This window comes from Lygodium microphyllum, unplaced genomic scaffold, assembly GCF_053477565.2.
Source record: "Lygodium microphyllum isolate KBCC unplaced genomic scaffold, Lygodium_microphyllum_v1.1.10 scaffold_167, whole genome shotgun sequence".
NCBI lineage: Eukaryota > Viridiplantae > Streptophyta > Polypodiopsida > Schizaeales > Lygodiaceae > Lygodium > Lygodium microphyllum.
This window is the reverse complement of record NW_028229650.1, coordinates 62,587-77,136: the sequence shown is the minus strand read 5'-3', so window position 1 is coordinate 77,136 and position 14,550 is coordinate 62,587. Positions and strand designations below refer to the sequence as shown.

General features: G+C 43.5%; 1 protein-coding gene across 1 annotated transcript in view; it reads left to right on the top strand.

Annotated features, from left to right (window-relative positions):
• The first annotated feature begins 1,603 nt into the window (after nt 1-1,603).
• The window catches only part of LOC148008355 (uncharacterized), a 34,352-nt gene continuing 21,405 nt past the window's right edge, over nt 1,604-14,550 (top strand). The window contains exon 1 of the mRNA XM_087674284.1: nt 1,604-1,791. Within this exon, the coding sequence (XP_087530410.1) occupies nt 1,723-1,791 (69 nt within the window). The 5' untranslated portion in view covers nt 1,604-1,722. The remainder of the gene's footprint in view (nt 1,792-14,550) is intronic.

Below are 14,550 nucleotides of genomic sequence, written 5' to 3'. Positions count from 1 at the left end.
TTTTGCAAGTCCAACTTCCCATTGAGTACTTGAATATGCTTAATAGGCCAACTCACAATTTTCTACTTTCAAAAGCAGCATGTAGAACATTTTGTCTCACAAAGTGCAAAATTTGAGTTCAATTCATGTCAGTGCAACTCCATCTTCACTCTTTAGTTTGATGACATCTTCTTCTTCACCTTCTGATATTTTAGGGTCCACATCCTAATCAATTGTATAATGGCAAGTCCCAAACTCCACCATTTTTGTGTGCTTACTTTATTTTCAAGATTGTCTATTGAGAGTTGCTGAAGTGAATTTAGCATAACTAGGTGATGCAATCAACCTTTCTTAACACTCTTATTGAAGTAATATGTGCTTGAGACAACAACTTGTATTACCAAAGGGACCGCAAAAAAAAACAATATTTAACATTCATAGTTGGGTGATGTAATCAACCTTTCTTAACATTCTTATTGAAGTAATATGTGCTTGAGACAACAACTTGTATTACTGAAGGGACCTCCAAAAAAAAACATCATTTAACATTACTTGTCATTGAAGTTTGCAAGCTTGGGATCTATGCATTTAGGCTTGATGATATTATAGAGGGATTGCATGCCTCCATCCACTTGCTTGCATACTAGTTGTATAAAGTATTGATATAGATGAGATATAGATTGCCTTTAGTGTTTCTCTTTCAAATACTTATATGGAAGCCTTTAGCCTTTATGCTCATTTAATGCTTGTTTATCTTATGTTTTGATGTATTGGTAAAAGTTTCAAAAGCCTGTACATGTCACTACAATGCTCCTTATTTTTGATACAAGAATGCTTTTTGTTGTCTCAGGTTGTTTAATTGAGTTGAGAATGGATTCTTGTATCCTAGGGGCTAATGGCCTACCCTTGGGAAGAATATTGCATTTTTATTATTTCTTCCCAAATCTCTCTTGGTGATAGGGAGCCCTTGTTATAGGGTAAAAACAAAAAAGAATGCACATTGTTTTGATAGGAAAGGGTATAAAAAAGAAAACACGTAGGCTGTGAGCTTTGAGCCTTCACATGTGCACAAATTCATGGACTCTAATATTGGTGTTATATTATATAAGTTCAATAAAGCAAAAACGACACCAAGGTGTCCAAGACTAACACATGGTCTTCCTAGTACCATCGACGACTAATCAAGATATGAGGTAATGTGGCCAATTGCTTAATGTCCCCTATCCATTTGCACACGTCATTCTTCAATTGCATTAGTGGTATAGTTTTAGTGACTTAGGCAATTTGGATCCGTGGAGACATAGGTTCAAATGGTCACATGACTAGTTCTCTCTTGTCAAAAAAATGAAAGGGAGTCGATGTCTTCCTCCCCGCGCATGGGAATGCACTCCTGCACCAGACAGGAAAAGTGGAGACATAGGTTCACTCTCTCATGTCAAAAAAATGAAAGGGAGTCGATGTCTCCCTCCCCGCGCATGGGAATACACTCCTGCAACACGAAGGAAAAAGTGCACACGACTCACGACGAGTGGTGGATGAAGGAACGAATTTTTGTGGCTGGCACGTGCTATGCTGGAGGCTGACGTGGGAGAGGGGAGCCAAAGGGCAACTGCCAAGGTGGAACCAACATCCAGTCCCTTGATCGATGAAGATGGGCGAGAAAGAATAACAATACACAAGGTCCTCAGTCCAGCTAGAAGCTGGAGGGGGGGCGAGGGTAGGGTCCTTCTCTGATTCTCGGCCATGGCGCTGCAGTCCACCACAATCAACGCTCATCATCACCAGGCTGCCGGACTCGGTTCCTTTCCTCAGGTGCTCCTCTCATTTTCCCATACATTGATTGGTTTTGTCTCTGGACTATACACGCTTATTGCTTGAACTCTTCAATTGCAAGCCAATGTTGCGTCGCATATCACTCTTTTCCTCCGTGTTCTGTTCTTTCGCACCAATCAACCTCTGCAATCTCGAATGCATGGCTATGGCGATCAGCTGCCCTCTTTTGCTTCTCTTGTGACCTTTGAGGCTTCAATTTCACTCTAATGCCTTGAGGTATGGGAGGGGGAATTCCCTTCTCTGCTGCCTCGGCCATGCTAGATGCAGTTAATCCCACATTTAATAATCTCAATGAACAAGAGATACTAACGACATTTCAGCACCACAATCAGAGCATGAGAGAGAAGTTTGACTGGTCTTTGTTGTTTCTTCTTGTTTTCAACGTTGGAACTATTCTTACAGTAACAGCGATCGACCTTCAATCGTTCACAATCATCGACAACAGCAGCAACACTCCTCCAACACTCACTAGTGTCCTTTGTGTACCGTTACAATATGATGGACTGGGTCACTGGGTTGGGTGCTGCCCATGTCAAGCTCTGGTGTTTCTGGGCAGGCCCAGGATCAAGGATAACACAAGTTCGAAAAACATGGAGATGAAACACAAAACACATAAAGCATAAAGAACAAATGAGCGCAACAGAACTGAATCAGCTAGTGTGCAACCCAAACAAGTACAATTATCACCTTAGCAAGGCGGAAGCAAGAACACAGTAGCTCTCTCCATATCCAACAGCAAGGATCTTAGGCCCAAGGACAATCACAATGGAGAGTACAAGTGATCCCACAAAGGAAAAAGTGCAAGCACAATCCAAATATGGATGCCCCACAAGGGGAACGCACAAACGGCCCAAAAGAGAGGCACCTGGTCCTCTTAAGGTAGGCACACATGAAACGCAATTATGACCTCTTAACACCTTGTCTCTGTGCATAAGTGGAATATCGAAGAGGAACAAGTTGACAATGGACACTCTAGTATAGGCCTCTACTACATTCACTTCAGAGAAGCAGGCTGAGCCTGAAGCACCACCAATAGGCCCAGTGTAGGAAAATGATGCATAAGCCATCGCACACCAAAGTTACATGCGTCGTGGACAAAGCTCACCACGCAACAAATGTGGAAGTCTTCTCATGAGTATGAGCATACCTGATGGTTACCTTATGTACAAGAAGCATAAAGTACAAGCATGCATGAACTAGGAGATAGCTCATTATCTAAGATTTCTCTCAAGATCCCTCTCCGCAATAGAGGCCCAAAGAACCGCTAGATGTAAATATTGCACTCAAGAACATACATCAAGACCACAATCCCAGAAAAAATAATGTAAGATGAGCCAACAAGGAAAAGGTCTTCTCTCACTTTGATGAGAACATTAGGATGTTTTGTTGCGTGGAGGACTGTGTTTCACTCCCTCCAATGTTGCCCAATCATTGACATGGGTGGATCGCTGTAGTTGGGTCCATTCTTCAGCTTGCTTCCATGAGAGATAGTGACCCTTGGACAACCTCTGTTTCCTGAGACCCCCCGTTATCTCATTCATCACTAATTCTTTGAGTTTCTAAGTTGTTTTATGCACGTTGTGTTTTCGCTCTATAATCCTCCCATTATCTCACACACATCTGATCCCAAATCACCACAGGACTACTTTGCTGCCTGGCAACTATTGTGCTCCTGTGGTGAACATCCTTATTACTGCACGCCTTTTTCCTTTCCCAAAATGCAGGCTTGAGCTGCTTATTGCCAGCCCTAGGTGATCACAATTGCTTCTCTAGGTGTCCATGTTGGTATTGTCCTTTAAATGCATCCTATTTTGCCATTGTCAGTCGCTGCCCTACCATGTCTAGAGTTTCCTTTTGCCATGTGGTTGTAAAGAAATGCTCAAGCACAAATAGAGAAACACAAAATGTACTTCTAAGATAGTGTGTATATTGAACTCAAGATGTAGAGAACTTGGATGAATGAATGTTGATATGTTGAATATGAGACATGGGGCCTCAAACCTCCATGTCTCCAAGGCCAGGGATGAGGTGAGCTGAGAGTGTTGGAGACAATGGCAATAGCTCCAAGAGTGTGTCTTACTTGTGATGGACTCAAAAACACAACAGGATTAGTCCATCAGGCTTGAATGAAGATGATTTTGGCAATAGAGGGAGCAACATGTAGTCCTCCATAGTTATCTAGATCCTAGAAGTGTAGGTGGCAAAAAATGCAGGGTATGAGGCTGAAAAATGCACCAATGATGATGTTGATGATGACGATAGCTGTCTATAAAGCAGCAGATGATGATCTTGACTGCAAGGGGTCTGTGGGTCAGCAAAAAGTGGGGTTGGCAATGGCTAGAACAGTTTGTGATCAAGTTGTCATGTGCCAAAATGATGACATTAGATTAGGTTGCCGGTAGCAGGTCTAAAATGTAGCAACCAGCCTCCAGAAACACATCAAATGAGGTCGTAGCTGTAGGTGACATTAGATGGGGTTACCGGTAGCAACCAGCCTCCAGAAACATAGCAAATGAGGTTGTGGCTGTAGGTGACAGGCTGGACAGCCGGCTGAAGGTGTCCTCCCTGTCCTCCATCAATGGCAATGTCCTCCACATGGGTAGGAGTAGGTAGGATGATGGTGACAGTGAGAGGTAACCAATAGCAGCTCCGGAGGGGGTATGGGCAGCAGTGTGATGGTAGAAAGCTGATGGTTGAGGGCTGAAGTGAGATGATTAATCAAGGGTTAAAGGATGTCCACAGTAGACTCTATTTATAGAGGATTTTGGTGCATTGGTCCTACTAGTAGGCCAAAATTTCTGCTAGAGATCATCATTTTGCTACAAGTGACAGCATATGGAGAGCCCAAGAGATCAGATGACAGCTGAACAGGAGCTGGCGACAGCAAATCTGACCCCTACAGGGGCTGGTGACAGCAGATTTGGCTCGTGTGGACTTGGCTGCTGGTTATTGTCACACCAAGGCGGCAGCTGATTTGATCAGATTTTGGCAACAAAAGTCTGAAATTTCTCTCCCTTAAGCTTTCTTTCTATTCTCTCAGCCAATTCATAGCTTTTCTCAAGTGATCTTAGCCTAATTCAGTCCCACCAGGGTGTGTAATTGAAGAATTTCTGCCGTAAACCCTAATTTACAATAGCAATTGTTGCCACTCTCACGAGCACACCGCCAAGACCCATGGACTGCTTATTGCTTCAAGCGTTTCAAGTTGAGAGCTATGGCTATCTCTCATATAGCTGTGCACACTCTCCCACACATAAATGTAGTGAGCTTACCTTTGAATCACATTGGGTTGCCTCCTCCCATGTATCCGTTAATAGCTCCATGATCCAAGATGCGCTCTCAAACAAGCTCCATCTCCAAGCTCCAAGCTTCGACCTCCATAGCCATACGTGTGAGAAAGGAGAAGAGAAGAAGAAGAAGATGAAGAGAGAAGAAGAAGAGCTTCTCCATGGTCCCTCACTCTTTCACACACACTCTCCCTCTCTTACACTCCCTCTCTCCCTCTCATACATAAGAAGGAAGCAAGAGCAAATAGCAAGAAGAGAGCAAGTTTGGTCACACACCAAGAATGAGCTTCTCCATAAACTTTTTGACTTTTATACATACCCTATTTTCTCCTTGGGTGGCCATCCCATTTTTGGTATGGCCTTTGTCAATTTCTCCATTCTTTTTTCTTCTTATTAGCATTGGCCTTAGTCTATGCCTCTCATTCTTTACAACTTGCATAGGAGAGAGTCCGACGCTCTTTTACAAAATAAATTATAAAATGCTTGGTGCTTTTCTTGCTAAAATATTAAGGTGCGCTTCCTTTTACATTTAGAATTTTTCTTGCATTTCATGTCTTCAAATTTTTTCTGAGTGCGCCTTTGTCTTTCGTCTTCCTCTTGCCTTGGGACTGTCTTCCACTTCCGATTTTCTAGATTTTTCTGTCTTGGTCTTTTGAGGGCCAACATTATCCCCTTTCTAGCTGAGTGTTAGTCCTATGGCACTTGATAGTACGGGCTGAAAATGTTAAGGGTTGGTGTGGAATGGTTCTTGGGGGCCTTTGGAGAGGTAGGTTATATTGGAGACGCTCTGTGAAGTAGGTTTTGAAGGTTGCTGATGTTGAAGATAGATGGTTGGTTGAAAAAGGCCTCCGTAGTTGTTGGCTTGCCACATTGCCGTACAAAGTACCTAAAAGGAAGAAGAGTGTATTTTCTAGGGGGTTGTGTCTATATTATCGTGCAATGCACTGTGCAAGTGATGGTGGAACTGGGAGATGGGTCGACCATAGGCAAGCCTAAGGTGTTGTTCCATACTTGAGGATCTGGTTTGTGTAAAGGAAGGTGCTGTGCTTGATGTGCCTTACGTTGTGAAGTGGGGGAGGGCTAGGGTCGTCCCTAGGTGTAGTGATTGTGATGCTCATAGGGTACAAATGGATGGATTTCATTTTCGTTTTCTTTCTTTTCCATTTCTTTCTCTTCTTTTCTTTTTTAATTTTTTTTTTCTTTAAAAAAATTACAAAGGGAGCACATTAGGTGGCATCTTATTCATGGGCAGGGGCCAAGTTGTGGGAGGCTTAAGGGATTTGCCTAGGAAGGCCCTACTTTGCATGTAGCCCTTCAAGTTAACTTTTACATTGAGGGGCGTAGATGACAAAAATGGGTAGTTGCACCCAGTGAATCTATTGTCACTCGTATCTTCTAATAGGCTCATACAAAATGCTGGCAAGAGGGTGGCTCTCATCATGAGGCAGACCATTGTGCAACTATCTATTCCTGTATTAATATAAAAAAGAAGGGGTGGTAACTGCTGTGACTGTGTAGTAGACTTTTGTTTTAGTAGTATTCTCAAAAGACATAGATAATTACAGGTGGTAATGAAAGCTAGATTTAGGCAAGAGGAGAATTCTCTAAGGAAGCCTGCTATTGATCGGTGGAAGTTCCTTTCTATGAAGGTTAGGCATTCTTCTGGAGACACAGCATTTACATTGTAGATCATAGGAAAGTCATATCTACCATGCACCTCTCGGTTGAAATCAACTCCAAGCCTACGTGGGTAAGGCATGTAGGTAGGATCATCCCTCTCGTGTGGTAGGGTGCTACAGAAAGCCATCCAGGCCTCTAAGTTAGAGTCCTAGATGTTTCTGCGCCACTTAGGTTGAGCCTCATACCCTTTCACTTTCCTAGGCATATCCACCGCCTTGTCTTTTCAATAATCCGCAGGCTCCTATTGCCACCTCATGGGGTCTCTCATTCTCTCCTCCAATGATCTCTTCCCCAACCTCACCAAGAGCTTTATCATGTCCTCCACCATCCTTGGAGATAATACCTTGTCCAACGTTCGAGAAAAGGTGAAGGTGAATTCGAAGGGGTTGCTGCGATTTTTCCACTGCTCCCACATTGTAAGTTCCTAGCCCCAGTTTACTGGGTCGCACTCCTCTCCTTGAGGGATGGCCACATGTGGAACTTGTAGCGGCTTGGCTTGGAGTTTTCTGCGTACTAGTTCTACCTGCTCTCTCCGTTTGTGCCTCATTTCTACCATTCTTTCGGGTGGTATGGCTTCCTCCCCTTGCTTTTCTCGTTGTACTTATGGTTGTAGAGGGGGGCTAGGTTCATGCAGCTGCTCTTCTTCAATGTGGTCAGGCTCAAAGTCTGGCCCCTATTCATGGATTGGCTCTGTCAGCTCTTGTGGGAGAGGCTGTGCTCGTTGCTTCGGCTCCCCAAACCCTAGCAATTCGAGTTTTTGCATGGTTAATCTAGCTGCAATCAAATGGGCTCTTTGCTCCTCCACTCCGAAGCTAGTGCTAGGGTTGGGTGCCTTTTCATGGAGTTCGTGCTTAAGCGCTCTCCTTGCGAGGTCTAATTTCCTTTTGACTTCCTCAATTGTCTCTTCCTCTCTTGACTCGGTTACATTTAGCAATGTGTTTAAAAAGGCCCTTTGTTGCTCCAGTATCCTTGTTTCTACCGTTGCAGCTTTGCTCTTTGCCATGAGGTGTTCACTCTCTGAATGGGCCAATCGGTAAGCTAAGTCTTTAATTCTATTCTCATTCCTGGCTGCCCATTCTTTCGCTTTCTCTTTCATCTGCTCCAACCCTTGGTGGTGATGACCTGCTCTCGGTCTCGTCATAATATATTCATTTGTTCTTTTTCTTGGTTTTGACACTCTACTTGTTTCTTTAGGATTGTCTGCTCATGGAGAGCTACTTGGGATTGGTTGTGCAATTCTGCCATCTTTCTCTATGCTTCGTGCTCCCTTTGTGCCTTTGTTTCTTAAAGTTCTTTTGATAGATGTTCTCTTTCTTGCTTCAACCTATCGACCTCTTCTTCAAGGCGTTGCCTGTCCTAAGATACAAGAGCGCATTGTGCCTCTAGACAATGCGGCTGTCCCTTTCTTCATCATATAAGTCTTTTAGACTTTCTTCGCCCTGCCTTGCCTTTAAAGCTTCTTTTAATGCTATCACCTCCCTAGTTATTATGGTATTCTGCCTTGTTTTTTGTAGGCAATAGGTTGTGAAGGTATTCTTTTTTTCTTCTAGCTCAGCGAGTGCGGCCCTTGTCAAGTTGCCTCTATAGTTCTTTTACTAGCTCGTTGTACTCTTTTATGTTGTGCATGGATGAGGGCACTGAAGTAGTTGATACTTCTAGGCGGACCCCACCTTCAGCCCTTGGCGTGATTCAGCATCAACTGCTGCTAGTCTTTTAGTTTCTGCAAGTGGGGCTCCTTCGCTTGGCGTAGCTGTGATTTCTTGCACTTTGCTTACAAGGTAGTGCACCCAAGCCATGACATTGCTTTCATTAACTGCCCCTTCCGTGGTTTCTTGCGTTGGGGTGATTGTTGGAGTGACCATGGCTGGTGGATTTACGTGTAAAGGGGTTTCCCTTGCCTTCCACCATTGGCCTCTTCTACAGCAGCACTGGTGCTTGGCATGTCCTCCGGTGTGGGGCTCATCATAACCAACTCTTGAGATCGGGAGGGTTACTCCATTGATCTTCTAATGGCGAAAGCTATTTGCTCCTCCTCTTGTCTTAGTCTTTCTTCTTGTTTCTTCTTGTGCTTCTCTTCAAGTCTCCTAGATTCTTCTTTCACCCTTTGCAATTCTCTGTTTTCTTCTGTGGTGGACCGGGTTCTCTTGATAGGGATTTTCAACGTGATCCTTCTTCTTCCTTCTTGACTTGACAGCTCTGAGCCCTGCTGTTTGCTGACTGTCCTTTCACTTAAGGCTTCTTGTTGTTCAGTGGTGCAGCCGGCTTCTTTCTCCTTAGCAGCTTGTTCTGCCTTCTCCTACTGATCTTTGTTGAATTCTTTCTCCCCCTGCTCTTCTGCTGAGAACAAAGCGGGAGGGCTCACTAGAGTGGGGAAGCAATGCTCCTCGTTGACCGGAGATGGTTCAGGGGTTTCCTCTACTACTACTTCTCTTTCCACCTCCCCCAAGGCTGCTTGGATTATAGATGTTAGCACCCCTTAGAGCCCTATGGTTGATGCCTTAGATGCTGGTTTTTTCCTTTTTGACTCTGCTATTGTAGCTAGAGACTCTCCCCTTGCTACTGCTGCCCTTGGCGTTGTTGCTAGCACCTTTGCTGATGGTTGGATTGTTTTTCGGACGTAGATATTCCAGTTCACCTTGTCCAGTGCGTTTGATGCAAGGCTTTCAAGCAAAGGCACTCCTATTTTGTTCATGAGGGCGTTGTATCTTTGGCTTGAGAAGAGGATGTGGATCATCTTCGCGTGGAGTCTGATGGTGGGCTCGGGGATATTAGCCAAGTTGATTTCGTCGTTTGTGTAGACTTTCTTCTTGTCCGTTCCCAATATCCCATAGACATCTCTCTCAGGCCTCTTCTCCGACTTGTCCACTAGCCCCAAGGCCTTCTCCACAATTTCTAGGCTAAGTTCAATTTCTAGTGGCATTTCCCTGTTTGATTGTTACCATGCCACTGTTCAAAGGTCTTCAAGAACTCAATGTATTTGCTATGGTCGATGTCTTGTCCCACCTTCTCCAGGTACTTGGCAAGACTGCATTGTTCTATTATCCGCCTGATTGCCTCTTCAGATGTCACCAATCCTCCCAGGTTGTGGATGCTGCGGTTTTTTAGTTGATTGAAGGCGTGCATCTCCATGGCTAAGCTGTATTTTTTGTGTTTCTCCTTGGAGAATGGGAGCTTGTTGGTTTTATCCTATTGCCTTGCCATTTGGGTTCATGTTACCGCACAATAGCTCACAATTAGTTCTCCTTAAAGGACATTTTTTGCACGGAAGGTAAAGTGATTAGAAAAAACACTATTAGATGATGAAATGTATAACTTACGAAATGAGGATTTCCACATCAATTGATCCATACATTTTACATAGGACTTCATGGAGCATTTTTACTAAATGAAGAAGGAAATTCCATTCATCCTTTTCTTTGAAATTCAACTCCTATTTCGATTTTTCATTCACCTTTCACTTTATCCCCTTCCCCTTGGAAATGAGGAGAATCCTTTCTAGGATTGTGGAAGTAAAGGTGTAAGGGCCTTCAATCCGTCCATGGTGTGCCTTACTTGTACAAGAGCTAGTCGTAAAATGTTGGGTTATACTCTAGTGTTGCATAACAATGCATATCTTGTGGACAAATGCCCACGTGTGTGATGTAAGTCAATATGTCGGTCAAGAGATCACTTGAGTTGATTCGGCTTGCAATGTGGAGTTCCTCCTCGGTTAGGATTCTATCCAAGTATGGATGTAGCATGATATTGTTGTTTAATGGCCAATTTCTTGTCATGGCTAATACCCTAAATGAAGTTGGAGCCACATGTGTCGCGGGTCATACTCGCAAGTCTTGATGCACATCGTTGCTCCACATTAGTTATGATTTGATAAGCCTCTTGAGCCCATGAAATGCACAAAGTATACCATTTGCGTAAGAAGTTAGACTAAGACTCAACTAATCGTTGGAGCTTAGCAAGTTCTTGTGGTGGCATGGGAATTTTGCTCTTCTTATAGAATGTGATTAAGCGTTGGCTTAAGGCTTGTTCTCATGAGATTTCATTGGCAATCATCTCTTGTGCAATGGTGGAGGCCTTAGTAAAAACGAATTTGTATTCTTTCCAAGAACATGGCAAGGAACGTATCTCGTTTGCTATGGGTTCGTCCAGTAGGCTGAGGTCCAAACTTTCGTAACTTCTAGCAAACAGCGTGAAAGTTGAGTCCAATTGTTGGATGCATGTTACTAAGTCATCCCCTGTGTCCATGGCCATGTTGGAAGCTACTTCAAGAATGGATCGTCGTTGCTACGATGGCTTAAGGCTTGCGTGTGGCTTTGGTTTAGTTAGACTGGACAAGTTCGTATGTGGTATTTCCACCTTAGGATTCTCATTGGGTTTGATGAGCTTTGTTTGAGAAGTTTAGAGTTTGGTTGATGCTCAGTCGTCAGTTTTTGCAATGGTGATCACATCAGAGTCATTAGGTGGGAGCTCATTAAAGATTGGGTGCACATTGGGATTGGGTTGAGCTTCTGGTTGATAGACCATTAGAGCACTCATGGATTGAGCACCCTTCCTCTTGGTTTTTCTCCTACCATGTTTGGTGTTACGTTTTTAAGCCTTATTTTTTGGAGCATGAGATGGAGGGGCATACATGGCACTTCTGGGTTTAGGCAGCCACACCAAGGTGTTACCTTCGTAGTAACCTTGGGCATGCAATAGGGCTTTTGGGACCCAATTCGGCCTAATCACCTGTGAATTATAGGAGTGCCAACTCCTTCATTTAGGTCTAGAGTGTGAGGCATGGAAACTATGAGTTTCAAATGATTGGCGTTTGTGAGGCTGTGGTCTATGCTTGGGAACCCACTTGATTGTTTGGATCATAGCTTTGGTTGTGGTCTCCAGATGTTGGTGGGACTTTACTATGGGTACATGTTGTGGTACACTAACCCCCTCCTTAGGGTTGACACTAGGTTTAACTACCGGTGGCACTGCAAGCTTTAGGATGGCCGTGGTGCCCTTAGTGAAAGTTGTTGCTATTCTAACATTGTCTATGGCAAGGTGAATATGTTGCGAGTCATAGTCAACATTATAGTGAACTTGTTTTTGAATACGCGACCCAACAATGATTCCTTGTTAACACTTTGTTAGGTAGCACATAAAAGATGACGGGTAGACTCTCAGTCTCGATAGAAACCATTAGTTTGCACTTTCCCAAGAGTAAATAGGACTGCCCCCCGAATGGGTTGAGTTTTGCATTGGTTGGTTGCAATTGGGGTTGACCCATAGCGGCTCAATGTTCATGTGTTAAGATGTTAGAGTTAGCTCCCTCATCAATTAGTACGTCAAAGGGGTATGCCTTTTGTGTAGCCATTGTTATACGCAAGTAGACTGGTGCTACTGCTTTCTCATTCTCATCCTCTAATTTAGTGATTGTTGCAATGTTCACATTCATTGGTGGTTTTATCATTGGAGGTTCATGGAGTGGATATGATGGAGGGTAATACTTTTTTATGCGAATTCTGTTGAAAAAGCCTATGCCCTCCCCCTCTAGGGTTTTGAGTTTCACATTGCTTGTTCTATTGATATTGCGAACCTGGAAAGATCCCAATCCCTTGAATTTTATCTTCTGCTTATATCCCTTAAGAGAGTACAGTAAGACTAGGTTTCCTTGCTTGAAGTCTTGTTGTTTGATGTGTTTGTCAAACCAACTCTTGGGTCGCGCTTTCTCACAAATTAGGGCATAGGTTACAATGAGACGAGTCTCAGATAAGCGTTCTAGCTCTACTAACCAATTTATTTATGCTTCCTTGCCCTCCCATCTCTCCTAGACTGCTATTCTCAAGTTTAGAACAAAGAACTCTACTAGTAGATAAGGGTTTGCTATCCTATGGCCGTTTTAAAGGCCGTCCTATATGCCCACAAGGTGCCATGAGCTTATTGTTTTAGTCACTGTCGGACACAGAGACTACCTTTGTTAGGACATTCACCAAGATCTGATTCGTAGATTCAGGTTGACCGTTAGCTTGAGGATAATATAGTGAGAGGACTTCCTGTGGATTATCAAGAAGGTGGATAGCAAGTGAGCAATCACTCCATTGATGAAGTGTGTGCCTTGGTGACTGACCAACTCTATGGGACAACTGAACCATGAGATTACTTGCTCCCAAAGGAACTTGGCCGTGGTCCTAGTATCATTTTTGCGAGTTGCTCGAGCTTCTGTCCACTTGGTGAGATAGTCTGTGGTAACAATGATGTACTTGGCTTGTGAGTATTGTGCTCCAGGGCTGATTGGACCAATGAAGTCATTTCCCTATTTCTTGAATGGTTGGCGTGCAATCATTGGGGTTAACTACATTTTGTCCTTACGAATAGGGACTTTGGTATGTTGGCACTCATCATAGTGTTTCATAAACTTAGTTGCATCACTGAATAGCGTTGGCCACCACAATTGAGACTGGAGCACTTTGCGTGCAGTGATGTCTCCGTTGAAATGTCCTCCAACAATCCCGCCATGTGCTTTCGTGAGCACATTATGCATTTCATGTTTGCAGACACATCTTCTTAAGAGTCCATCTTGTCCTAATCGATACAATTGATCGGCAATCAAGAGATAGGGTTGGATCTTCAAGATTAGGCTTCTTAACCTAGCCTTTTCTATGGGTCATTTAGGCAATCCATTCTCTAGGATGTGGATCATGTCATCTGCCCAATACAGTGTGAGGTTTGCTCTAAACAAATTTCGTTCGCTGTATATTCTAAAAAGATGTGCATCCAGTAGGTCATCAATGATGCCTTGTCCAACTGCTTCAATTGTGGGTATGTGGGACATGTGATTTGCCATATAGTGCTGTTTACCTTTGCACACTATCACAGAGAAGTCGAATTCCAAAAGCAGAAGTAACCATCGAGGAATGGGTCTTGTGGCACAGGGTTTGTTCACAAGATAAAGCAATGCTTGATGATCCATGAAGAAGGTAAAGAGCATCGCTAGAAGATAATGTCTAAACTTCTTTATAGCAAACACCATGGCTACCCTTCCCTCTCAGTTGTGGAATAGTTCATTTTTCTATCAGTGAGTTGTGTGCTAGCAAAGCTCACTGGATAATCAAGGTTATGCTCACCAGGTTGGCACAACACTGTCTCGACGGCAAACTTTGATGCATCAATATGTACATGCTAAGGTAGTAGTACGGGGGTTATATATGATGGAGTCGTCAAAGTGACCATGGATGTTTGTATCATAGAGCATGTTTAAGCCTCTCATAGGCTTGCTGACATTCTTCAGTCCACTCGAATACTATCAATAGCTTGTAGAAGGGTCTAGCAATCAATGCATAGTTCAACACAAACCACTAGTAGTACCCTGTGTGGCCTAAGAAGCATTGAACTTCCTTGAAGTTGGCTGGAGAGGGAAGGTCTATGATTACCCTGACTTTCGAGAAGTCTGTGGCTATCCCATTTCTCGACATAATGTGCCCTAAAATATAGCCATGCTTCATCCAAAATTGGCACTTCAAGAGGTTCAGTGAGAGACCGTATTGCCTACACCATTCAAAGACTATTTGTAGCTTTTCTAAGTGCTATTTCTAGTTGGTGTGGATGCACAAGTCATCGATGAATACCTCCATTCATTTTTTGAGCATGTCCTTGAAGATGGCATATATGAGGCGTTGGAAGGTAGCAGGGGCATTGGTCAGGTTATAGCTTGAAAAGCCATTTAGGAAACTGTAGGCTCCATTTCCTACCACTCTCTCTAACATGTGCTCAGTGTACGGTAATGGGTAGTTGTCTCTCT